Raw genomic sequence first — 27,389 nt, forward strand, 5'->3', positions numbered from 1 at the left:
TGGGGCTAATGGTCACCTTCTTGGGTACCAGCGCATCATGAATCAGGGGAAATGAAAAGGCAGGTGTTATGGGGAATCTTATGTTGAGTAATTGTATTTGTAATGTTTTATTGTAAGTTCGGGGCACTGAGAATTTAATTCATAGAGTCCCCAGGAGACACTGAAACAATGTTTAGTCAATATCAGGTGATTCTATTGAATCAACGTAGTGAATTGTAGTGAATTGTAGTGAATTGCTCACTACACTCCCCTCAGAAAATAAATGTGCTTTTGTTTTATCTTTGTTTTAAGACGATGATCAGCTCAAAGTGCTCAAAACGTACTTATAGACATTTCTCATGCTGAAATAAAGAGCACTTATCAGCCTACTGGAAACAGATTATTTCAGCCCGGTTTCCTGTTTGTAAACTGACTGATCTGCTGCCCAGTGTCCATCACTCCCTCCCGTTAAATCCCGTTTGTTACTTTTAACCCAGATCAGTCACTCTGAGAGGAAACAGGCTCCAACAGTTCTGCGCTGAGAAAACGGGCTGCAGTTGTTTATTTTGTGGAGGCTGACGTCACCAGGGGTGTCCAACCTCAGGCCTCGAGGACCGGTGTCCTGCAGGTTTTAGATCTCACCCTGGGTCACCACACCTGAATCAAATGATTAGTTCGTTACCAGGCCTCTGGAGAACTTCAAGACATGTTGAGGAGGTCATTTAGCCATTTCAATCAGCTGTGTTGGATCAAGGACACATCTAAAACCTGCAGGACACCGGCCCTCGTGGCCTGGAGTTCCCCCACCCCAAACAGCAGCTGTCCACGTTAAACCGTCACTGTCACGTGGGCGTGTTTCCTGTATCAGCAGCAGCAGGTGTTTAACAGCTGACAGGTAAACCCGCGGGCCCGTCAAACTAATCGTTGTCGTGAGGAAAATGTCGACTCGTTGTTTATGTTACAAAAAGACGGACCAGGCAGAAGGTGTTTTGGGTTTTTTTTTTTATTAAAATAATTTAATTGTTATCTTAATATAATATCGATACGTGTATATATTTGAACGAGCTGGAGATGGAGACTTTATTTTGCGGAGGTCTTTAATATTGTTAGAGCGATCAGACGGTTCCGTGAAAATGACGAATCTGCGGGTGCAACATTTTTAACACGGAGAGTGAAAAACAAACAAATCTAACCAGTTAATGTAAAAACTAGTTAACAAGGAATACCGGGACTATTGCGAGGTTCTATGAACATCCATTGCTGTTTTTAAAAAAGTTTATTGGATGAATGGAAATGAAGCGATTTTGGGACAAAACGAATTCCATCAATTTTTCGGCGTATGATGTGTAGCGCATGCGCACCGCTTGCTCTTCCTTTTTGATAGCTTCTTCACCATGGCGCCTATTGTAAGTAAAAAGTCGTGCTAAAATCTATCGAAGTTGTATCTTTTCCTATATGAAATCTGGAAAAAACTGGCTTGTTGCATCTACATGGACTAAAATGCAGGGTTTGGGTCCGTTTGTGATGGTTTTTTTCGGTTACACAGCTGAGTTTTTTGTGGCCTATGGCTGTCTGTGAGTTAACGTTAGCTTAGCAGCGTCGCAGAGCTAACCACGTTGCTAGCCCTATAACGATACCTTTGTTTAATAAGGTGCGCAGATAAGGTTTTGGAGGCTGACAGTATCTACGGAGCTGTGTTTGTTTGTTTGACCTGCTTGTTAGTTAATCGCTCCGAGACGTGGACGTTACTAGTCGGGGGATTGACGCAGAGCTCAACTCATGGAGATGTTTTTAATTACTTTTAGTCGTACTTATCAAAACATTAAAGAGTCGAAAATAGCACTTATGCATACTTAATGTTGTCATTGAATGTTCTTATAATTAAAGTCGAGCTTTGGCTAGAATCGAAGTACAGTTGCATCATCACGTATATTAAACTGTTATGCTGAATACATATAACTCTGTAGGTAAAAGCAAAATCCGCTATTAATTCAGATTGCAGGATTTTTGAATTAATCAGTTGAATGTGATGGTGACCAGATTTTACCAATCGCTCTTTGGACCTATGTACTGCACAAACGGGAAATTAACATTTTGATACATTGGAATGTTAACAGTTGGTGGTTGTTGGGTGTTTTACTAAATTTTGTTCATATAAATGTAGTGGACAGCCTAGAGGTTCTTTGCAGTGAAGTAAATGTTTGTCCTTCCATTGGCAGAGGAAGCAGAATGTCAGCAAAGGTGGTAAGAAGAAAAAGCAGGTCCTAAAATTCACACTGGACTGCACGCACCCTGTCGAAGATGGCATCATGGATGCTGCCAACTTTGTAAGTTTTAAGCTGTAACTTTTTCTGAGTTATTTTATTACCAATTTAAGACTAAAGGCTGTCCTGCACAAGCTGCAGGGCTTCTTTGAGATGACATTCCTAGCCAGATCTGGCTCACTCTACACCCTTTTTGAGTTCAGCCTCCATTTGGATTAGCTCGGGAAACCACACCTTTACACACACACACCTAAGCTTCGGACTATATTTTTTTTCTTCTTCTCTTCAGTCGGTAACATTTCTTGCTACAGATGTCTTTAGGGCCACATGACACTAATGGTAAATGGCCTGCATTTGTATAGCGCTTTTCTAGTCCCTAAGGACCCCAAAGCGCTTCACACTACATTCAGTCATTCACCCATTCACACACTGGTGATGGCAAGCTACATTGTAGCCACAGCACTGACAGAGGCGAGGCTGCCGGACACAGGCGCCACCGGGCCCTCTGACCACCACCAGTAGGCAAACATGGGGTTAGTATCTTGCCCAAGGATATTTGGCATGCAGCCTGGGATCGAACCACCGACCTTCTGATTAGTGGCTGACCTGCTCTGCCACCTGAGCTACAGCCACTAAGGATGAATGTCATTAACATTTTCTCAGTACTGGTAGTTGTCAGCACCTAGTTACTGATACTCACTATAATTTAGTGTGAAATGCTTAGTTACTGGTTATACTTATACAAGTTGTTAAGAACAAACTAACAAGGCTAATGTGGTTATGTATTACAAAGCTGAGGTGGTGGCAATTTTTCTGGCAAGTGGCAAGAAACAGTGTGTTTACATGTTTAAGATGATATCTAAAACAAATAAGAGTAGGGTTTTTTTCTTCTCTTTTAAGCAACAAGAAAATTGGTAAGTACCAACCAAGTTTCTGCACGTTGAACAGATAATGAGGTAAAGGTCTCCTCTCTGTGTGGCTCCTGTCAATTGATGAAGCTTTCTAGGTGCTAATTAGCTTTCTAAACTGCAGTTATTGGTTATTGCTCACAAGCATTTTGATGTCAACACAGCAGCATAACAGCTGTGATTGGAACACCTGAATTCAACAACTTGGGTGGGTGAGTGAATACTTTTGGCAATGTGGTGTACGCGCCACCAGAAAAGCTGTGCACAAGGACAAACGTTCTCATAATGCCAGTAACTGTACCTAGGATAAAGAAATGCAGATCTATTGCTTAAATAAAAATAGTGCTCGTTATTTTGACTTGAGGTGGAAAAACACTTGAACGTTTAGTTTGAACATTGAAGGCTTTGCTGGAAACACAGGACTCTAAAGCAGTTACATGTAACACAGTCAAATGTGCTGCACAAAAAAGTCAAAATGAATTAACACCGAAGGAATAACCCCAGAAATGACTAATTTTTGAATATGTAACTATCTACTTGGGGACAAGTTTAATACCAGGGTTCTGTAGCCATCAAACTCACAGCCATACAATTGGAAAACAGCTCGTAATAATCCATACTACTGTTAGCTTCATTTAAGCAAAAAGGCCTGATGCATTTAAAATCCACAAACTCATTCACCGAAAGAGCTTTGTTGGTTTTATTAGAACTTTGCTTGTTACTCTTCAGTGAACTTGTTGCTCATGTGGAGCATAAATAGAGCCGTCGATATAAAGTAACATTTTTACCACATGTTAATTGCAGGAACAGTTTCTGCAGGAGCGCATTAAAGTGAACGGCAAGGCCGGGAACCTTGGTGGCGGTGTGGTCTCCATTGAGAGAAGCAAGAGCAAGATTACAGTGTCCTCTGAGGTGCCCTTCTCCAAAAGGTATCAGGCACTCACTGTGTTGTTTGATCCTAATGTAAAGTTCTGAGTAAGATGACGAGACCACATTACTAATAGAAGCAAATGTAAAGACCAGTTAACTCAACATCTTCATATAGATCATGTGACGTTACTAAAAACTGCTATTGGTGATTTCACTGTGCTGAAGGGTTCATGCAGCTGCAGCCATTCACAAATACTAACATTAACATTTTCATTTTAAGACATTAACAATATGGTGGCATATCGGTGTCAAACGACAGCTGACACGCATCTTTAATCCTGAATGACTAATAAATGTAAAAATAATAATAATGAAACGATGTCTAATAAAGTGTCAAATATATTATATGAAATGTAACTTTCTCTCTTGCTGTGCAAGAACAAAGCTGCACAGGGTTTTTATTGAGTAGAATCATCATGTGACGTGAGCTGGGATATTACAACTGAAGACTGGAACCTGTAGTTTAATTGAAAGTGTAATTTCACAGCTAGTGAGCTTATTAGTCAGTTTTTTTTTATTTAATAGAGGATTCCAGAAAAGCTGAGTCTTTTCAAAACTAAAAATGGATAAATGTATTTGCCACGTAAGCAAATAGTTTAACAATTAATGATGATGTCAGGGAATGGATGTTTAGGGAGTTCATCATCATCATGATCGATGAGAAAACGGCCCATGGTGAACAGGATTCAGTTCTTAAAGGTATAATGGCAGTTATGAGTTCAGATGTCGCCACACCACCACTCTGTTGTGTTTGTGGGGGAAAAATGTGCTATTTTCACGGCATTGTTAAAGCAAGGTTTGCATAGCTTTTTGTAACATTCCATATACCAGGAAGCTATCCATTAGAGATGGACTGATCCGATATTACGTATCCGTATCGGTCCGATACTGACCTAAATTACTAGATCGGATATCGGAGAGAAATAAAAAATGTAATCCGATCCATTAAATATCAAAAATCACCTCACAAAACTTGCGACATGGCATAACTGCTCATAACCGTAGCGCGTCGGAACAGTATGCATCACGTGATAGAGCGGCTGTGGCGTGCGGGACCTGTCCGCGGTCTGGTTGAACATTTAGAGTTTGAACTTATACAAAATGCAGCAAGATATTAAAAAAACAGTTTTATTGATTAAAAAACACTATATCGGATTCATATTGGTATCGGCCGATATCCAAATTTATGATATCGGTATCGGACATAAAAAAAAAAGTGGTATCGTGCCATCTCTACTATCACCCACCGTGCTGCTGTTCCCTGAAGGGGATTCAACTGATGATTCAACATCTCTTGTTTTTCCAGATACCTGAAGTATCTGACAAAGAAGTACCTGAAGAAGAACAATCTCCGTGACTGGCTGCGTGTTGTTGCCAACACCAAGGAGAGCTATGAGCTCCGCTACTTCCAGATTAATCAGGATGAAGAGGAGGAAGAAGATGATGATTAAAATGGCAATTAATCTGATTTTGTGTATTTAAATAAATGTTGTTTACAATACAGAGTTTTTGTTTAAGGTTCTTTTTCATAATGTGATGACAGATCCGGAGCAACATTATTCATTCCAGTGTTACTGCACTGTAGAGCACTCACTGTAGGATCTACATAGGACCCAATGAATCATGGAAACAAGATTTTAAAAAATTGCAAATTAAGCAGCTCAGATGGGCTGAAATAAAACTGAGCGATGTGATTTTGTTCATTCTTCATTGTTGTGAAGTGGGCGGAGTCTTCATATGGTCAAATATGAGTCAATTACTGCTGGAGTTGAAAACAAACTGCTTGTAATTTAATGTAAGAGTTCTTCACAGGGTTCTTTCTGTCCTGTGACAAACCCAGTACACCCTCTGACTTATTAGCTTGTAGATCCAGCTTTAGGAGGACATGTTTTCTGTTTGTCTTGCGTTGTTGTAGAGCAATTTTGGCCCCACTACAACAATCTGTTGTGGATTTGCTGGTGTGTTTGGGGTCACTCTCCTGTTTCTCAAACCAGTTTTGCTCCTTTCGTAGTCTTGATGGTGGTGATTTGGTGGCTGAGGAAAGGCACAGACCAGTTTCATGTCATTCCACATGATACCACTCAGCCAATCAAATGTGTGTATTCTGGGCAGCAAACACTACGACTGTACAGTACAGACAAGATTTAGAGGCAAATGATGCAGAAAAAGATGGTAGAAAGCAAAAGAGAATGATACATGTAGGGGGAAAAAAATGAGAGCAATACAGTAATGAAGTACCAATACTTCAGGTTTCTGTATTATTTTTTTTTCTGACAACGTTTTGCTTTTAATCCCTACAGTTTTAAACAGGTATCTGAACTTTCTACTCCTTTCACAACAGGCTGTTTGCTTAAGTTATGGTCAAACGTCTTAAAATACCCCAATTTGTCCTGTTATCTATTGTAATTCAAGTTGTTTAAGTACAATGAAAGCTTGAAATGTTACAAAGTGGTGAGCTGGCAGAGGTTTAAAAAAGTAAGGTTACTCAAAACTGAAAAATCATGTACATTTCACAATGATACATGGGTTAACAATTTAAAGCTGTTCTGCAGCAATGGAGGTTGATCAAGCCTTGAAAGCTGGTGTAATTCCTACAGCTGTTCCAGCTGTTGTGGATTACTTTGTCTGCATAAAAGTTGAACAGTGTTGTACTACAGAAAGTAGTGTGTTGGTACAAAAATGGTGAGAAAAAGGCTATTAACAATGGAAGAGAGAAGGACCATCATAATACTAGCCAGCTGAGTCTAATAATATGGGGTGATAACAGGAGGAGGAAAAACTGCAGAGGTGTGTAAGACTGGCCCCCACTATAGTCACGTTTTGGGTAGGTACAATAAGTTTGTCCAGGTTTCTAGAAATTAGAGCTGCTCCATCCAAACTGGGATGGATTCTGTGTCTCTTAGAAAGACCATGTTTTCCCCAGAAAATTTCCAAATGATCTATGAAGCCCACATTTTTGGACACCACTCAGACAGCCACCATTTTAAGGCAAACATGGACCCTAAAGATCTTTAAAATGTTTTTTCTAACCAGATTCTTACTCTGGATGGCATTACCTTGGCCTCCAGTAACACTGTGAGGAACCTTGACCAGGACATGTCCTTCAATGCACATATTAAACAAATATGTAAGACTGCTTTCTTCCATTCGTGCAACATCTCTAAAATTAGAAATATCCTGTCTCAGAGTGACGCTGAAAAAGTAGTTCATGCATTTATTACTTCTAGGCTGGACTACTGTAATTCATTATCAGGAAGTCCTAAAAACTGCCTGAAAAACCTTCAGTTAATCCAAAATGCTGCAGCATATTTCACCTGCACTGACTTCTCTTCATTAGCTCCCTGTTGAATCCAGAATCAAATTTCTCATCTCATACAAGGTCTTGAAAAATCAGGCTCATCATAAAGACGTTGTAGGCTGTTAATTTACTTGTTCCTAGAGTATTTAAAAGTAGAATGGAGGCACAGCCTTCAGTTTTCAGGCCCCTCTTCTGTGGAACCAGCTCCCAGTTTGGATTTGGAAAACAAGATTCCCCCTCTACCTTTTGGATTAGGCTTAAAACTATGCAAGTGCTGGATCAGGTGACCCTGAATCCTCCCTTAGTTACACTGATGGGGGCTTCCTTTGATGTGAGGAACCCCCCTCTCTGTTTCTACACTACTCCGCATTAAATCAGTCATTATTTCTCTCTGGTTTTCTTCCACTACAGTGTTGTCCGGTCTTCCTGGTCATGAGCGCCCCTCTGAGCCTGGTTCTGCTGTAGACTTCATGTTAAAAGGGAGTTTTCTTTCCCACTGTCACCAAAGTGCTGGCTCATAGAGGACAGCAGATTGTTTGGATTTTCTCTGTATTTTCCGATGGTCTTAACCTTACAATGAAGCACCACGAAGCAACTGTTGTTTGGTACTGTACAAATAAAAGTGAACAACCTCCCCACCTCTGAGGTGGATGGATGGCTGAATCGTTTTGTTCAATCTGACCTGAGTAGAGGTTTGACTGCACAGACAAATTCATTTACAGGAATCTTTATTCAACCATTTCAATGAAATAAAAAAAAAGCAAGAAACAAACCAAACAAAAACATAACCCAGAGAAATTTCACCATTAAAAAGAACGCACTGCACCTTATCACGTTGAACGAGTTTAGACAGTGCATTGGTGGTTTTGGAGGTTCAGACCTGTTTGTGAAATTGCTTAGAGCGCTGTAAAAGTTAAACTTAATGAAATAAACAAGAGAAAAAAAAGAGCTAAGAGACTCTGTGGTCTTGGAAGGACTGAGGCGCGCATCATTGATGCAAACATTGAAGAAACAAGGAATGTAACATCAACATGAAGTGCACAGAACATGGCTGCTGTGTCTCAGGTAATATTCTTCCATACACTTACTATTTAATGCATAAGTGTGCTCACAATGACAAGTGCGACTGCATAGAGTAAACAGAGTACCTGAATGGTATACTCAACAGCTGGACCAGGATGCATACGAGCCATCCGTGTTGTTGCACCAGATCATCTTTTCTTAGTTTCCTGTATATCCATAACAACAATAAGCTTGGCATTTTTCAGACTTTTGGCAGTTGTTAATAAAGCTGTGGTGTTGTAAAACTGCACGTGGATACTCCAAGTATAATTTGCAAAGGAAAAAAAGCTTTTTAAACCTCATTCTGGGGCAGTCTCCAAAAGTGTTTTAATCAGATTTGACTTACGATTCTATGCATGCAGTTTGGTCCTGGTGAACACTAAAGTCAAACCTTCAATTCAATCAAAAGAAGCTTCAGAATAGCTGCCCAGAGGCTGCCAAACATCAAGACAACTTCAGTCAGTGGAGAGTATACAACCAACTGTGTTTAATCTGGGTAAACACTATCCTGTCGACCTTAATGCAGTCTGCAACAAAGTACTTAAGTGCACTATATGGAAGTGTATTACTGCAAGTATTCAAAATGAGACACAGTGTATGTTCCAAATCCTGATTATAATCTGCAGCAGTCGCATACACTCGGTCACACTGCCACAGACAAGATGGATCAGCTGATCCTCGGAACCAAATAAACAAGAATTCCATAACCTGAACATACATGTAGAAAAAGGCACAGGTATGGAGTGTTGGTCTTTAAAATGCCCCCAGTAGGAAAAGACCGAGGGCTCCTGGAGTAGCACCTGTAAATGTCACAACTATCAATACTGAAACAAACAAACAGAATTAAGAGACCCGACATGAATGAGAAAAGAAACTGGAATGGGTTTTTTGGGAAGCACAACTTTGCTGGACGAGATGTGCTTAGAACAAACCGTTGCAGGCTCATTGGGAAGTAAAGATATCTTGACCATTCATTGTGAGAGCTGGACCATCCAGAGCATCTGTCAGTCTCCAGTCCCATCTTCTCTGATTTGAGTGTCCAAATTGTTGTGGAGTCTGTTGGGAGTCGAGATGTGTGGATAACCTTCAGACTCGTGAACACCTCTCCCCTCAACTCAACCATCCCACTAGCACGATGCCGTGACTAGTAGCGACTGAACAGGTCAGGTATTCCTGCTGATCACATGGTTGTTCCTCTGCTCTGTGAAATGGGTTGAGGTGTCACTGCTGGTGGGCCCTTCAGATTGTTCGGGGGTTGTACTCAGGGAGCTTTTTAAGTTTCTCCTGTTCCTGCTCAGTATCCTGTCTAGCAATGACCAGAGAGTGAGAGTAGCCCATCACCACCTGGAGAAACAACACGCACGTTATTTGAAAGAGAAGGACATTTCCCTGCTTCGTGGTAAATAGACAGGTTCTTATATTTCAAATCTACCCGAGTCCTCAAAGCGCTTTGTACAACCTGCCTCGTTCACCAAGTCTCACAGGCACTTTTGTCGTATGCTTTTTCAATTTAATTTAGCTGACTTTTTTTTTTAAATATACCACCACATCACAACAGATGCCTCAAGGAACTGTACATTGTAAGGCAAAGAGCCTACAGCAACTATTAGTTGCTATTGTTATTATTAATTGCTACAATGTGTAGCAATTAGTCTACAGGTTTAAGGACATCACTACTGAAGTGGAGTACAAGCAAACTAGGGCTGATATAATGCTTATTCAAAGTTTTACTTTTATTCAATCCAAGCTCACACACATTATACAGTTTATCTACCCGTAAGCACTTATAACTCACTCACACACACACACACACACACACACACACACACACACACACACAAGTTTTTGGGAGTCTGGGATCGACTCTGCAACCGTCTGATTGGTGGCTGACCAATCAAATCCAAGACTGTCTGAAACTATGCATCAGATTTGGATCGGATCATTCACACATTCTAATTATGTGAAACTTTGGCACTGCTTAATTTGATCAACGATTGATCAACGATTGATCAGCGATTGTAACAGTATGCATCTTAATGACTCTACTTCAAATAGTTACCACCTTGTCCATTTACCTGCTCAATGTAGATGCCATCCAAGGTCTTTACCTCCTGGGCGGTGGTGGAGGATTTGGGTTTGGTGTCTCCGTATCCCTGCAAGATCAATGACAGATGTGATCAATGTTCATCTCCTATCTTACAACAAAACAGCCAATATCACAATATTTCACTTGCATAAACATTGTTCGAATTTGGAAGCAAGTCACTGGTCAAATTCATCTTCATGTGAATGTCAAAGAGATTTTGACAAGACTGTAGCAACACTAAAGCACACTACAAAGTTTCAATGTAACAAGACTGTGGAGTCTTATGATCGTTTTCCAATTCATCCTCCAACTTTAATTTTCCTGTGTCCCACTTATTTTAAGTTATATTAAAATAATTTAAGTACTAAGTTGTTTTGCATCCTTTTCCCCTGTTTTCCCTCGCTGCCTACTGAACAGCCATCGGATGGTCTTCTGGTTTTTCGCCTTCACAAACTATACAACACACTGATGGCCCTGGATACTCATACTGCAGTCAAAAACAAAAATGCACAAGGTTGGAATCAGGCGGTGGGATAAAATTGTTCTTAGTATACAATGAAGTGCAAGCTGCGCCAAGTTGCAACTCTTACAGTTTAACAAGTCCATTTCAGTCTGGACTGTCAAAACTGATTCCAAAATAACTGACCAATGTGAAAGATGCAATGCCTCTTCTTGTAACCTGAGCCACATGTTTCCACTCCTGGTGTAAAATGAACAAATGTCAGACTGACTATTTCATGATCATGTCTAAGGTTTTAGGGACACGGGTAAATGCGGAGCTTTTCATTGCTATTTTTGGGGGTTCCACTTGTTCCCCTGTAGATTACAAGTCGTTCTCTGTTAGGAAGATATATCCGCCTTCTCTGGAGTTCACTTTTGACTTCCCCAAGTTTTTGTGGCTCAAAGACCAGATTTCTTTAACTGGAAAAGATCAATTTCACATTTAAAAGGTAGCTCTTAATTTCTTTCAAATCTCTTTTATTGGTTACATTTTTCCAACTATGTCTGTAGTTTGTGTATACCCTGTAAGTTGATTCTGTTCATCTTGATGTTTATCATAAATCCCCCCTCCCAACTGGAAAACTTGCTACCTGGCGCACTGCTCTGAGCATGCGTGTTTAAATACTGTCAGTGCGAGTTTCAGGCGAGCAATGAATGAGACTCGCTCGTCGCTTGGATTTTAAGGAGGATGTCAAACAAAATGTGGTAATTTCCAAAACATGCTGTAAAACTATTGCTGCAAACAGAGCAGTGGCATGAATTTATTCCACCAGCTGAATCATCCACTGCAGAATTAAGACTGTTTTACACTCTGCACGCCAACGTCTCCCCACACACCAGCGGAAACGTTAAACCAGCTGTGGCACCTGTGACTGTTCTCGGTCAGTAGTTTTTACACTCAGTATCTAGACTTTTGTTTCTGTAATTTGAGGGCATCACATTTTTTATTTCACAGATTTTATGTTATTAGCACAAAAGAGCATCTGTGTAATTTCAATCGTTTTATTTTGTCTCACAAAATATTGATATTTTCACTAACTAAATTTTAATTTTATTTTAACTAAATGTTACTATTTTAACCAAACAGAACTATTGTTCTGTATGTTTTTTGTTCAGGTTTAAAAACAAAAATAACGACAGATTATGTAGACGATGGCCTACAAAGCTGTTAACACTGGACATGTGATGTCTCATAATGACTCTTACCAGCTCTCCAAATGTGGGCGAGGGTCCCCAGCTGATTGTACTCTCATCTGCAGCAATGATGATGCTGCTCTTCCTGATCGATACAAACATGCAAACAGAGTCAGAGCTACGGATGTAGATAAGAAAACAACAAATAGTCCCAAAAGTGTATGTAAAACACTATTAAAAGTGCTTTACTTACATTAATTGTATTGTAAAGTACTATACATACATATTACACATAGGGTGCTGAATAACGACCCATCTTATCTTAAAGACCTCATAGTACCATATCACCCCAAAAGAGCATTTGGCTTTCAGACTGCAGGCTTATTTGGGTTTCCTTCAGCTTCCTGGTGCCTCTTCTGTGGAACCAGTTCTCAGTCTGGAGTCAGACACCCTCTCTACGTTTAATGCAACAGGTCTATGCTGCTGAAGGCTTCCCATGAGGAGTGTGACGTGTTTTTTCTTCACTCTCTTTTTTCATTCACTGTGTTTTTACACCACTCTTCATTTAATCAGTTATCCCTGAACCTTGTTCTGCCAGAGGTTTCTTCCTTTCAAAAGGAAGTTTTACCTTCCCACTGTTGCCAAAGCGCTTGCTCAAAGGAGGTCATGTGAGCGTTTTCTCTGTATTATTGTAGGGTCAACTGTTGTTTTGATTTGGAGCTATACAGGTTAAACTGACTCTAATATGCATATGATAATATATCAGTGTGTGTGTGTGTGTGTGTGTGTGTGTGTGTGTGTGTGTGTGTGTGTGTGTGTGTGTGTGTGCGTGCGCACAGTGAACCTTCAAAGGTCAGTCTATAAATCAAAGCGTGAGAGAACTGACCCTGAGGAACTGTCCAATTAGGGCAAGATAATCCCAAAACCAAAAAATACTGCCGGCTGTGAGTGGTACCCCTCAGCTACACCTATGGCATCAATATAAAAAAATCCTAGGCGACTTCCTTCCTGACTTATCACATTCACAATATTTTCAGAAAACGTGCCTTGTGATCTTGAGGTGGAGGTTTAAACTTATCCGAGGTTTCTAGTAGATACATCTATGGTATGAATCTACGTGAGCTTGTTCTTGAGTTATCACATCAACAAACCGTCCACGCTGTCCACCCACCTGGTGGGGTCCCCACAATACTCAATCAGGCTTTTATGGCTGAAGGGTAATAAAAACCAAAAGAAAAAAACGAAACAAGTGACGACAGCACTCACCCACATGCCAGGCTGCGGATCTTCCAGCCACAAAGATCCTGCACAGCTTTGGGGTACATGGTTGACTCTCTAGAAGTATTGGTCACCCCCCAGAAAAACAGCCCACCTGTAAAATACAACATGTACAGATTTATATGTGTGCTCCTCTCACACCTCTCATTAAAATTGTAGTTTCTGTAAACAACCTTGCAAAGAAAAAAAAAGTTTTCTGTTCTTTAGAAGACAGAAAGTTAAAGCCTTTCTTTTTCACGATTACTTCTTTATGGTTTCAACAATTTGAATTCATTAAAAATGGAAAATAATAATCGCAGCTTGTAATGGCTTTTTGTAGCAGGAAATAGCCATGGTACAGTTTTTGTCCACTAGGGTCTGAATGGCATACACGTCATCATCTGCTAGGCTTCTGTTTCAGTGACGTCTGAGGGAGTCCATCCTCTTTATATTGAAGAACTGGTTTATATTTAATTGATTTAATTCTTCGTTCTGCCAGTGTAATCTTATGCAAATGACTATAACACAAGTCTAAAGTATGAGCAGACTGATAGGCGCCTCTTTTATGCTCCTAATTTCCTTCAAACAAATTTACTGTGTAGCTACAAAGTTACATTTTAACTCCATGAGACTTGTTTCTAAAATTCAGTTTGTCTAAACTGTTGATGGAATGGACTGGTGGGCAATTCTGCGTGCCATATGACTTCACTTTCCTGAACATCCAAGTTAAACAAGAATCTGTGAAAACTAACAGTATCAACGTTCGTGCAACCTACTTGAGCGAGACTGTTTAGAGATCTTGTTGCAATGTGACATACCCATCTCGCTGACAGCAAACGAACATTGGTAGCCTGCATAGATCTGACTGGCACCACGGCCAGGAAAGTCAAACAGCTTGACCAGCCGGGGAACCATCTCATCCTTCTGCTCGGTGTGACCGAGGCGCCCATAGCCGCCAAAGCCCCAGGTGAACACGCGCTTCTGAGAGTCCAGCACCAGCTGAAAACACAAACAGCAGCAGTTTGTAAACCCTTTTGCAAAATTAAAAAAATCAATCAATCAATCACTGGCCATCTAATTTGATTTGCTCCTGATAAGACTTCTGGGAATCCTCTCACCGTGTGATTAGCCCCGCAGGCCACGTCTCTCACAACCACGTTAGGCACAGGCATGATCTGGCCATCCTTGGACTTCTCAATGAAGATCGCGACACGACGAGGGATGAGCTCACAGTCGAACTCTATGCGCTGGGCACGAGCTATGAACTTTCCATCACTGTTGTGGCCTGCAGTGACAGAGATGCAGAACAATAAAAAACTAATGGAGTTTATCGTTCCCAACACATCAGTGCTTTCCAGTGCACAAACTACACTACTGTGTCTACATGATACATATCCCGTGGTATGAATTTCAGAATTCTATGCCACCTCATTCTCAAGTTATCACATTCACAAACTTGGATGTCCATGCTGTCAGCCCAAGTCTAACCTGGGAAATTCACCATGATGAAAATCATTTGCGTGCATTTAACTACAGTTTTCTAGAATAAATCAGCAAGAAAGGTTTTGTCAAACACGTCAGTGATGGTGAACTGTAATGGGCTCGATATAAAATGTCATTTCATCTTGATAAGTGTGCAGTTTGTTAACATATGAAAACACTTTATTTACCAACCCAAACAGATGCACCTATGGTATCAATTTCAAAATCTCGAGTTAACACATACACAACATTTTTGGAAAACTTGACCCTGAGGTTGAGATCGCTGAAATTAAAACTGCTCTAAGTTTTAGTAGATGCACCTATGGTAACAATTTAAAACTCCTAAATCGCTGAGGTGTGAAAACTGGTGTCATTGCAAACAATCTTCTGCAGCCTTAAGCAGTTTTAAACTGTAAACAATGTTAAAACATGAAAACAATGTGCTGAGAGCTTACCCAGCTGTCCATACTCTGGGCAGCCGAACGAGTACAGGTTTCCTTTGCAGTCCACCACCATGCTGAATTCAGCACCACAAGCCACCTTCACCAGGGGCTGCCCATTGTAGGAAATCTAGAGAGAAACACAATTCAGTTTTATTTATATAGCGCCAAATCCCCACAGTTGCCTCTAAGTGCTTAATACTGTATGGTGGCACCCTAAAATAATGGAGCGAAAACCACAACAATCAGACAACCCCAGCAGCCTAACCCCATCACAGCAAAACTAAGGGAGGTTTCAGGGTAATCCGATCCAGCCCCAACCAGCTTTATTAAAAACGATGCTTTAAGCTTATCTTAAAAGCCACGAGTATATCCGTCTCTTGACTGACTGGTTCAACAGAAGAGGGACCTGAAACCTGAAGGCTCTCTCTCCCACTCTACTTTTAAATAGCCTAGCAGGCAGTCTGAGAGGAAGTGATATGGCTCAGCACGAGTAACAATAACTTTAATTGTGTATCACATTTTAACTGAATTTGTGCTTCACAGTTTGAATAAAAGACACATTAAAAGTATACATGTTCAGACATACAGACCAACCACATGGGGTAAAACATTCATTCCAACATACACACTTAGATGTAAACTACAGCCCAAAATAAAGAGGAAAAGATTAAGGGAACGCTAACCTATAAATGTGTTTTCAGCAGTCGTTTAAAAGAAATCTCACGCTCAACCTGACAGGGTGTTTGGGCACCACAGCCTCACCAACATAATGTTAGGAGACCCTGGTTAGAGGATTGGACAGGTCAGCCGCAATGGTAAGCTCTCTGAAGTTTACCAATGCGGCTGACTAATCAAAGGTCCTGGGACCCTGTTTCTCAGCTCATTCCAGGTGCTGCATGTTTGTTTTTTTATTACAGGTACAGCAGTTTGCCATACATTATACAGAGCTCGAGACTAACTTTTTTTCTTAGGTGCATCAGCATAAAAGTTGGGTGCACCCAAATTTTTTTGACCGCATCACATTCTTTACTTTGAAAGGGCCTGCTTCACCGCTCCACTTAAGATCAAAGTGGTATGTGGCCCGTGATGTAAAATGAATTTGATACACATCGATCATAATTTAAGACCAATGCATTAATTAATCAAAGGAGTAATTAATCATATGATTATTGGGGTTTTCTCTGTATTATTGTAGAGTGTTTACCTTACAATATACGTGCCTTCAGGCAACAATTTGCTACATTTATACAACACTGTTTCTGATGCTGGATTTAAGAAATAAGTTCGCTTTTAAAACATGTAAATGTTTTGTTCTTATGTATCACTTTTCTACTCTGCAGGAGCGCTCAAAGTTCTTTATACGATGCCGCATTCACACCTCTTCACACAAGCACTGTTTCAATGCAGAAGTGCTTTCTCTCTAACATTCACACACATTCATGCTCTGATGGATGCAACAGAAAGCCACTCCTGTTTGAGGATTCTGACAAGAGGAGGCAGCGGTGTTGATTCATTTAAATTAACCACCTCACTGCTGTAACCAGGTTTCTAGCAGGCAGAGTAAATCAATAACTTGATTAAATAATTAATCATTTACTCACAAAGACTTAGAAGAGCGAGACCACTATAGAGTAAGTTGTGCACAAGAAAACTATAATCCAGGCAAATAATTTCATTTCACAGGATCAATTAAATTCCTTGCATGTAAATTCAATAACCTGCATGTGAACTTAGCAGCCACATGCACAAAGAAGCCACTGTCTACGCGAGTATGTCTCCTTGGTGCACTGTTGCAGTTTCACAGTCTGTGGGTAGCTCTCTGCGCTCTAAATCCTGTATGCACAAATCAACTGATTTCTGAATGTTGGAGGCAGAGCACAAAGGAAGGAGGTGTCCTGCTGTGGTCACTTTGATGGACTGTTCAGGTTACAGCTTTAAACTGAGTTACATCGCGGCAGCGCCGTAAGCGCCGTTTTAAACCATATTTGTTTACAATTTGGAAAATAAAGTTAGCAGAATTAACGATCCACAGTCATTGTTTGCTGTGTAGCAGAGGAATTGCTGACAACCAAAGGATTCTAAGGTAAACTATGAAGCCACTGCACTGCTGTCCCATTAATTAACAATTTTGTTTTTGTTTGATAATTTTATATAATTGTTTTGAGTTTGTTTTTGTTATTTTGAAACCATAAAAGCTATGGAATAGCAGACTAACTGTATTCATTTCCTGTGACTGACGAGACTTGGACAGCAGTGACACCTACACCACCACACTTTATCATCTGATAAAGGAAGGAAAAGTACGAGTTACACCCTGGCTTACCAGTGCTGGGGTGAGGACTGCATCAGTCTGGTTGCCCTGACCAAGCTGGCCCAGCTTGTTCTCTCCAAATGAATACACAGCGCCATCCTCTGAGGAGACAGAATACCATCAGCAAACATGTTAAAAGCACAGAGCCATTACCGACTGGATTTCAGTTTGGAAACATCCTTCGATGACCTGTGCAATCAAACCAATAATGCGTAATCCAATCCCAGAATACACTGGTGTTTTATTTCAACAAGCGGCTGTATTACATGATCTTGTGGCTGTTCTGCACAACCACTGAAAACAGCTGCTGTTGTGCAAGGAAAACCCACACAGTCCCCAGTTAAGCCTACCTGTGAGTGCCAGGGTGTGATTGCGTCCACAGGCTACAGAAACAATAACATGCTCTGCCAGGGCCTCGATTAACTTGGGAGCTTCCAGGCGCTTGGTGTCTCCATGACCCAGCTGACCTTTGTCATTACGACCTAAGGAAGCAGGAAGACAAGCTCAGTGTCTGATAACACAACCAACACAGACAACCACTGTGCATGTTACTTACCCCAGCTCCACAGCTTGCCCTCTGTGGTTATGAAGAGACTGTGAGCAGCACAGGGGCCGGACACCACGCAGCTAACCTGGACGTCATTTAGGCAGCCATAACGATGAGGGCCCCAGAGATTTTGGCCCAGGTTGCGGAAAGCAGCTAAGAAACACACACAGAACCCGTGTCAAGACCCCCCACACACACAAATGCACAACACTGGCACAACCAGTGTTGCCAACTCCTCATTAAGGAAAATCGCTATTGGCTGTCCTAAAAGTTGCTAGAAGTCGCTAAATGACGTCATTGCCTAATTTGCATAATTGGTCACGCTAATCTAATTGTAACCTATGTTGTTGGAGAGAGAAATAACATCGTGGAAGAGACATAAAGTGAGTAAAAAACATCCTAAATGCATTTAGAGTTTATTTAGAACTACAAATTAAATTTCTTTTAGCAATTGTTTTTTTTAATGTCACAATTCCAACCCTGCTCCTTTGTCCTTGGACCGGCAAAAGTGACCCGAAATAGGCACTCTGGTGGAGTTACTTTGTGTGTGTGTGTGTGTGTGTTTATAAGTAGTTTTAAACCTTGTGATCCACAAAACAGCATAAGAGTAAAAGAGTAAAAGAAGAACTGACTGCGTTACAGCACCCGCTGCTTGTTGAGAGTAAAAGCGATATACACTTTCACATCTTTTTTTAGTGACTTTTTTTAAGAAAAAAAGTCGCTAAGGGGTCTGAAAACTCGCTAAATATAGCGACAAAGTCGCTAAGTTGGCAACACTGGGCACAACGCTCCCTCTGTACCTTATTCTGTTCATAAACACTGCATTCTTTAAGAATGCTGACATTTCTATAAACGGAGCACAAAAAAGAACGTTTGTGTTTGATCATTTCTTGTAACAATACTTCTTTGTAATAACTAAGCTGCACGGTTGGCTTGGAGAACTTTAATAGTTTAACTGCACAAAAAACATTGTCAAAAAAAACAGCGTTGACTGTATTTATGTGCCAAGTCAAAAATATACTTTCTAAAGAAAATATTTTTGTTAAATGCAAAAATATATAAATAATGTCAAGTGCAGTCAAAGCTTAACATTTTTATTGGTCTGTGGAAAAAATGTTATATTTTTAAATAAATGCAATTTCATTAACACAATATTTTATATTATTTCAATTTTATTTTATTCAAAAAATATTTCAAGTGGATGTGGTCTGACACTGCCCACGGCCCCCTTTAGACTCACCCCTGCTTGGCCTTCAGTGAGCTGTGTAATATAAACATGCTAAGTTAACAGTTCATCTGCTGACTTTAACGGAGGATTTTTCACTGTGTAAAACAAACAGCGGTGGAGACAAAGTTTACTTTTCTTCAGGTCAGCGTTTGTTGATCAGGTGGTTTGATGAGGACTTTGCTAGCTTTTCCCAGTAAAAGGTTTTAATGGCGATTACAGGAACAGTGCCGCCGGTCAGCCCGACCTCCCGATGTTATCAGCTCCACCTCTCTGCTCTTCTCCGGTGTGTAAACAGACTCTAGAGTGACGAAAAACTAATAAAATGCACCTGGAAAGTGTGGCGCATTATGGCGTGCATTTTTAAGGATGCACTATTCAAAAATCCGTGACAACCACCTCAAAAAACCAACTTATCATACATCTAGTTTCCTTTGAAAACTGCAAGTGGCCAGAGTCAGGAAAGACTGAGAAATCCACTGCTGCAGCTGAGCTGTGGTGTCTTTCAGGGAGAGCAACAGCTTCCCACTCCTGCTGATACACCAGGACAGCAGTGAGAGGAGGCAGCCAGCTGAGAGATGGAGAGCAGAATAGACACGCTGTTGTGCCTTTATCAAAGACTGATAGTTTAAAAATAGTTACCCGTTTTCAGGTAATATTTAAATAATTCTGTCATTAAAATGGGATGTTTTCAGTCGTGCTCAGGTCCTACAAGCAAAAAGTAAACAGGTAGTTAAACCTTCGACAACACTTAAACATCCAGTTACATGAAACATGGTGTATTCTGGATTATACTACTGTTACATCTATGTATTTGTTGCATGTTATTGTTGCAGATGTCAAATGCTTTATATATTTTACAGTAAGTTCACAATGATGATATTCATTTGCATCATCTCTGCGCTGTTAGAGCCGTTTAAGACTGATATCTTTTCCATCTGGCTTGAAACAGTGCACACATACAAGTACTCCCAGTGTCACGCGAGCTTTTATTTCCTAAACAAAACTTACACTTTAATTTTTTTTTCCCATTTATACTTCCTTTGCAAAAAAATATGTTTGTAAATTCTGGATTTGACATAACCAAATAGATTGGAATATAAATACTCACTTCATGTAGTTAACACCATCATCAGCTGGTTAAATAAACAAGCCCATTCACTCATTTGCGGTCCAGATGTCAGCATGAATGAACCTATTTCAGACTCTTTGACTGCAATGATTTTTTTAACCCCAGGATCACACAGACTGTGATGTGTACGGCCAGTTCATAGTGAACAGGCTGCATCATCAACTGACTTCTCTACTGCAGATGTAAACTAATCAACCACTTATTGATTTTGTCTGGGTCTGTATGCCCCTGCATCAGTTCTGCACCATAATGAGAACAGCAGTCAGGTAAAGACAAGAGCATCCACACAGCAAACAAAAGCACTCACATGCACAGAGAGTGCTTTTTCTTGGAGCCAATTTCTTTTTATGTTGTTTGGGAAACTGTTGCAGTCATTTATTGAAAATTTTGCAAATAAATGAAAATACAGGAAGCACAAAGTCTGTGCAGTTCTAATGAGCTTGAAATGAATATTTGATACGTCTTTGTTCTTTGCTCTCCTCTATGAAGATAACACCACACACTGCTGCATCTCTCTCGACCTCCTACATAGATACCAGATATTGTAAATTTGCATTTGTCACTCCTTAAGACCTGCTGTCACTGAATTTTGAGGAAGCTTGTGAGAGCTTTCCTTAGTAAATCAAATTTTTGCCATTTCTGTCTTGAACAAAGGTGACGACAGGATTCAGGAAAAGTTGACTCTAGAGGGTAAAGAATGGCTTCTTGACAGCCACACATCTACTTCTGATGAGGCTTGGCATACAGTAGACGGATCAACTGACAGGCCAGATGCATCTTTTAGATCCTGTGTTGAGTCTTTGCTTGATTATGTTCTTATTTCTTATGGACATTAGTTCTTGAAGATCTCTGAAAGCTTGGAGGATTATTGTTTACAATATTAAGCAAAGTATAAAATAGAAATAAGACGGCTCAAGATTTTTGAGGAATCATTTTCAATGAGTAATTAGTACTTTTAACTGGTTGTAATGAAAGATACAATCAATGTGACTCAAACTGCTCCAATGTTACAGGCTTAAAGCTTTCAACATGTCCTGATGTTGTCTCCACACTCTCAGATGTCCAACTAGGGGCTAAATTTGACGAGTACCTGGAATCTAGTTAAGTGCTAGTGGTTCAGCTTCCAGTGCAACAAGTCTGCAGCAGTATATCACAGCTGATAACATTTGTCTAGAATGATGTTCAATGATTTCTCTGCCCAGGATATGCCCCTAGTGCCCCTGAAGACAACAACACAGGGACTTGATATCTACAATATGGTGAAGAGATTCTTCATGGAGGAAAAAAAAAAAAGAAGATACCAGTGAAAAAGCTGTTGACGTAACTACAAATGGAACAGGCGTCATTGTGCAATGTAAAAATTACACAGATTTCCCAACATTTCTACATTACCCCCGCACCATTCAGCAGCAGGTGATACATGCAATATGACAACTCCCATCATAGAGATCATAATTAGCATCTGGAACTTTTAGCTGAATATGGTAACCTGTTACAAAACACAAAGATCCGATGGTGCAGGCGGGGGGAGTTTGGCAGTGTTTTTGTCACTTTTGAATTCAATGAGTTAATGCAAACCCAAAATGAAGACATCTCACTGGAAATGCATTTAAAGCTACGATGAAAATTCTCTCTGTACATTTACAGAGGAAGAAAAAAATCCCTGCACTTTCCCTCTGTGCAGTCAGTGCTGAATAACAATGCTTCTGCATCTGGGGCTTTGGACGAAGCTGCAGACAAGTACGCTCAAGTCTTAAACAGACTCGGGCAAGAGTTTGAGAACAGGTTTAGTGACTTTGATCGACTTGAGCCATGTGTGTGTTAGTCATCTGAAATCATTTCATGTAAGTGTACACGACATGCACTGCTGAACAGCTAAGTTCAACTTGGATGCTGAACAAGATTAAAATCCTAACAAAATGACCTCCACACATCTCAAGACTCACTCAGAAGTGCAGTGTTGTTTATATTGTAATTATAGCCCAGATTACAGTTCACTGGTGTACAGCATATCTGTAAGTGGGAAACCAGGCTTCCCACTAACAGATATTTACAAAGACGTTTTCAGTAAAAGACGCTGTAGTTCTGTTAAACTCAAATATTGTACAAAAATGTGATCAGTTCAAATAAAAAAAAATGTTACATGATTTGAAGTTGTGACAGTTAATGGTTTCTTAGAGAAAATTATTTTAGACAAAATGCTACAAATGTGTTCATTCATACAAAACTGTCAAAATATTTACAAAAATATCACAAGTGGAAACAGACTTTCAAATGTTGATACAGAAGATTCGCACAAATAAACAATGTTGTGTATTTAAATCTGCGTTCCCCAAATAATTGCAAATATTAATTCTGGGGAATCCTCGACACTACTGTGATCAGGTCACCCGCTCTCAGATAGAAATATTAGCACTAAAGGGGAACAGCTAAACTTTGTTATTCAAGATATCATACAAGTAGCACCTTGTACTACTCTGTATGCTTCAAGTAACTCTCAGTTTAACAAAAGGTCGGTGACCCTTGACCTAAAGCGCAGCATAGGTTGACCTCACAACTACCAGCACCATGGAAGCTCATGAAAGGTGTGTTTGTATCAAACAACAGACAAACTGTTTGATAGAATAGAAAGGTAAAAATAACATTTTGTAGCTTTGATTATCCACTGAAGCCTTTTCTTGATAAAAATAGTTTCTCTAACAGGCTCAGGACTACAGTGTGCACTCTCTGTACAAGGACCTCAGGAAGCTTCTTAATCATGCCATCATCACCAAAATATTAAAAATGACTAGAGTCATACTCCCTAAGAAAACAGGATACACGTGGCCATGCCAACATACAAAAACTAGACTATCCTGCGACACAGGTACATTATAGGATAGCCAGAATGGTGTTTACCTTGCTGTTTGGGAACCTCCTTTCTTCCAATCAAATCCCAGTTGGTTGCCCCAAAGATGAGCAGTTGGCCCTTTACCTTTGGGCACTCGAGTTTCTGCAAAAAGAGGACAATAACTATAAAAAACAAACAAACAATGAATAAACAAAAAAATTAATCTAATCTATTTCCTGGGTCAAAGGGAAAAGTAGGTTTTATTTTGTATTATTATTTAGCAATAACCAAACAGGGACAGCTTTAACACAAACTTTTCATACAGCAAATATTTCTTTTTAAACAAGAAAAACAATGAAAAAATTCTGATTAAATTTCATATTACAGGTCAGGCTGTACTATGAGAAGGGAAAAGCATAAACACACATGCTGATGAAAAACAACAAAGAAAGGCGAACGGTTTGACTGACGGTCATTATCAGGTAATAACTGAGAAATGTTTGTAACACAGAACACTTTAACTTTCAAAAACCAGTCAGTCTATGTTTGATCAAACGCACTATTTTCTCTTTCACGTCGTCTGCCACAGTGACCGGTTGGAGACCAGACTTGGTGGTGGGTTTGCCGGATTTCTTGTTGTTTTCCTGCTCAAAGTCAAACTCGTCATCACTGCTGAAATCCCTCTCTCTCCTTTTCCCGCTGGCTCGCTTCCTTTTCATCCCACCATTCCCTGAGACATCTGTCACCTTCTTGCGTGGCATCTTTCAAACTCAAGCTGTTTTCTGTGGAAAAGAAGAAACCACATAGTGTTATTCAGACCACATGGAAACTTAATTGTCAAAGAAACAAAGGCTGTGGAAAAGACCAAACGAAGGCTTGTTGAATAAAACTACTAACGTGTTAAATTACAGAAACACTTATTTGAAGTACAGCACAACACAATAAGATGTGAATGAAAAACCCTGTGCAGGAGTTAATTACCAAAAACTTCAACTCATTAAACTCGTGGGCTGGTTATGGCGGAATGGACGTTATTAAAAATAACTAAATGCTTCAAATCGGTCTTTTGTTAACGTAAACTTTGGCGAATTGGCGAACTTCACTGGCTACAAGTTCACACGCTTGAGTTGATGCTGCCAGCACTATATGTGTGCCGTTATATAAGTTTGCCACATTCAAGAAGCCCTAATTCATCTCTATTGTTACGTACAAGCTAATAAAATCTCTCCGGTTTTCTTAAATTACATTCTTAGTGGCTGTCTAATACTCGGCTATTCGACATTGGCGTCGGGGGAAATACACAAACAAAAACAACCACCTAGCTTGTTATGCACACACAAAAAAACCCAGCAAACTATAACAGTGCACCGGTTTAAGTTTGCGAGCTAGCTGCTAGCCTCATTAGGCTGAGCGGCTAACCTCTGTCGCTCTTTGTTCACATAATGGTCGGGTACCAAGCTAGCTGATGTGCTAACACACGGCGTACGAAGTTAAATAGTTAGCCGCTACACAAACAAGCTGCGCAAAGTTTGTATATTGTACGAAAACACCAACACTCTCGAACCCACCGTAAAATAATATCACATAAAATGGGAAAAATAGACGACTTGATAGGTTTCATTAAGCTAACGTTACCTCTCTACTGTATGCTAACACACATCCTAAATAAAGACATAAACACAAACACTCTGTAAAACGATGATACAACATAAAACTTTATCCACGTTTTCTTGGCTGGAAATATTTTTTAATAAGCCCAGGTACAATCTGTGTGATTTCGGGAAATATCATTATTAATTTTAGACAACTAAAAATAAATCAGTTACCGGCGATTTCCTGATTCAGCGGCTCTCTGTCCGTCTCTGGTTTGATTGATTTGAACAAAAGAAGCTGCAGTCTGCTTTTACACCACGTGGTCTGTTTTTCGTATTCATACAGGAAGCCGATACACACAGGGGTGCCGCCGGGTGATATGGGGCCCCGTGAAGAAAAACAGCACTGTGGCCCCCACCTCGTTCATATTGCAAACCATGCGAGCCCAAAAATATAACACTGTGCAGACATCAATATTCTGCTTGGATAATTACATTTTATGACTCTGTGCAAGCTTGATGAGATTTTTAATGTTAATGTTTGCTAATGGTTGGTACCTTATACTAAAAACGAATAAAATATACCTTTACTACTGTTTAGAGAAATATCTATATATATATCTATATCTCTCTCTCTCTCTCTCTATATATATATATATATATATATATATATATATATATATATATATATATATATATATATATATATATTTACTTAATGCACAGTTTGTGTGAAGCACCAATAATTTTGCTGTACATGTACAATAACAATAAAGGGCTATTCTCTTCTATATAAATTAAATAATCCTCTGATATGTTTTTTCAAACAAAGTATTGCAACATGAAATTTGTCTCTGTCCTGAGACCTGGTGGAAATAAAAATAGATTTTAATCTGTTTTAGCTTCCTGAAAGCTCTCACCACCTGCAACAGTCAAAGACAGTGTGCAAAATACACCCAGAGCTGTACATCTCTAAAGGTTCTCTGCTCATGTTACAAAATAAATAATGTGTAGAAAAGTATATTTCCCAAAGGGCCTCCTGCAACTTTGAACATCACCTACTTCTTGGGTACTACCTCTGCTCGCCACACAGCACAACCCTGACAATAGCAGCCATGGCAGTTTGTCTTCCTGCACCTGTTGGCTGTTCCTACAACAGTCCCAGCATGGGAATAATCACTGCCTAGAATATAAATAAAAACACCTTAATCTGTTTTATTTTATCTTATTTTTCACTGTGGTTCATTCATTCATCTAATTTGTTTTTGATTAATGTGTGTAGACATGAGTGATTGTGTTTATGAATACTGCTGTGATGGTAACTATTTATTTTATTAAGAAATAATATTTTTTCCATATGCTTGACTCGGGTGTTTTTTGGCAATAAGCTCTCTAGCTTTGGAGCAAAACCCTTTGACATGAAACTGAAGATAGAAGGGTGATAGAAGTGTTGCACAGCAAGCCTCGAGGGCCGGTGTCCCTGCAGGTTTTAGATCTCACCCTGAGTCAACACACCTGAATCAAATGATTAGTTCATCATCAGGCCTCTGGAGAACTTCAAGACATGTTGAGGAGGTCATTTAGCCATTTCAATCAGCTGTGTTGGATCAAGGACACATCTAAAACCTGCAGGACATAATTCACACCAACACTCTTTCTGAAACAGCGAAGCTTCAGGCATCGTTAGATATTGTGATGGCCAAACCTGTGGCCACACTCTAAAGTCGGTAACTTTTGTATATTCAGTTTTCATTTGAACATAGTAATACATTTTAGTTGCCAATAACTTTATTGATTGGTTTGGATACATTTGTTCTATTTGTAAGTGCGCACATTTAGTTTACTTATGTATTCATACTACTTCATTTCTTTGCTTTCTGACTAACCTTTTTCTTTTTATTTCTTACCTGCCATCATCCCTGGGAGTTGCTGGACAAAAGATGGCAGCCAGGGTTTGAAACCATTAAAACGATAATTGGACCACACCACCACTTCCTGCTGAGGGGGGAATGTGTGTTTTCTTTACTTTGAAAACAAAGTATTTGTATTTAATTAAATATTTGAGTTTAGGGTTTAATGGGGTTTTGATTTTCTTCTTTAGGGTTTAGTTTATTAACAAACTAGATTGTACTGCATCGTTTGTGATTTATGATTTTGTTTTGTTTGTTACCCCTCATGTGTCACAATGGTGTGATCAGCCATTATATATACCCTTGTATGTCATTTCATGTTTAGGTCAGTTATGTTTGTTGGTAGCAGTCATTTGGGTTGTTAAGTTTGCAGTCTTTGCCTGAGTTCAGTTTTGTTACTTTGACCTCTTTTATGAGCTCAACATTTATTACTCTTGTAAATAGACCTGACATGGGCTTCCCACATTCAGGTCCAGACCAAAAAGGCTAGGCAGCGCC

The 27,389-nt window shown here is 39.8% G+C and overlaps 2 protein-coding genes across 3 annotated transcripts; one reads left to right on the plus strand and one right to left on the minus strand.

Moving 5' to 3' along the window:
- The first annotated feature begins 1,228 nt into the window (after positions 1-1,228).
- Positions 1,229-5,586, plus strand: LOC101470202 (large ribosomal subunit protein eL22). The gene is made up of 4 exons (XM_004570904.4): positions 1,229-1,385; positions 2,199-2,306; positions 3,956-4,080; positions 5,388-5,586. Exons 1-4 carry the CDS (start codon positions 1,374-1,376, stop codon positions 5,530-5,532), a joined length of 390 nt encoding a protein of 129 aa, XP_004570961.1. The 5' UTR covers positions 1,229-1,373; the 3' UTR covers positions 5,533-5,586.
- Positions 5,587-8,090: 2,504 nt separating this feature from the next.
- On the minus strand, positions 8,091-26,969 carry rcc2 (regulator of chromosome condensation 2). Of its 2 annotated transcripts, none has more exons than XM_004570903.3 (13): positions 26,889-26,969; positions 23,950-24,171; positions 23,458-23,551; positions 18,212-18,355; positions 18,006-18,137; positions 17,668-17,756; positions 15,357-15,471; positions 14,538-14,704; positions 14,238-14,418; positions 13,429-13,534; positions 12,235-12,307; positions 10,517-10,594; positions 8,091-9,785 (listed from the first exon to the last, which is right to left on the minus strand). In XM_004570903.3, exons 2-13 carry the CDS (start codon positions 24,148-24,150, stop codon positions 9,681-9,683), a joined length of 1,485 nt encoding a protein of 494 aa, XP_004570960.2. In that variant the 5' UTR covers positions 24,151-24,171; positions 26,889-26,969; the 3' UTR covers positions 8,091-9,680. The 2 variants fall into 2 exon arrangements, with proteins under 2 accessions (XP_004570960.2, XP_004570959.2); XM_004570902.5 differs by lacking the exon at positions 26,889-26,969 and adding an exon at positions 25,216-25,370.
- Positions 26,970-27,389: the final 420 nt, after the last annotated feature.

This window comes from Maylandia zebra, linkage group LG20, assembly GCF_041146795.1.
Source record: "Maylandia zebra isolate NMK-2024a linkage group LG20, Mzebra_GT3a, whole genome shotgun sequence".
Taxonomy (NCBI): domain Eukaryota; kingdom Metazoa; phylum Chordata; class Actinopteri; order Cichliformes; family Cichlidae; genus Maylandia; species Maylandia zebra.

Excerpts from the sequence above, each read along its gene's own strand:
- LOC101470202 (XM_004570904.4), top strand. Across the intron at positions 2,307-3,955 it reads TCATGGATGCTGCCAACTTT|GAACAGTTTCTGCAGGAGCG; the intron begins GTAAGTTTTAAG and ends TGTTAATTGCAG. Across the intron at positions 4,081-5,387 it reads GAGGTGCCCTTCTCCAAAAG|ATACCTGAAGTATCTGACAA; the intron begins GTATCAGGCACT and ends TTGTTTTTCCAG.
- rcc2 (XM_004570903.3), bottom strand. The coding sequence starts at position 24,150 with ATGCCACGCAAGAAGGTGACAGATGTCTCAGGGAATGGTGGGATGAAA. Across the intron at positions 17,757-18,005 it reads TCACACCCTGGCACTCACAG|AGGATGGCGCTGTGTATTCA; the intron begins GTAGGCTTAACT and ends CTGTCTCCTCAG. Across the intron at positions 14,419-14,537 it reads CCTGCGGGGCTAATCACACG|CTGGTGCTGGACTCTCAGAA; the intron begins GTGAGAGGATTC and ends TTGTGTTTTCAG.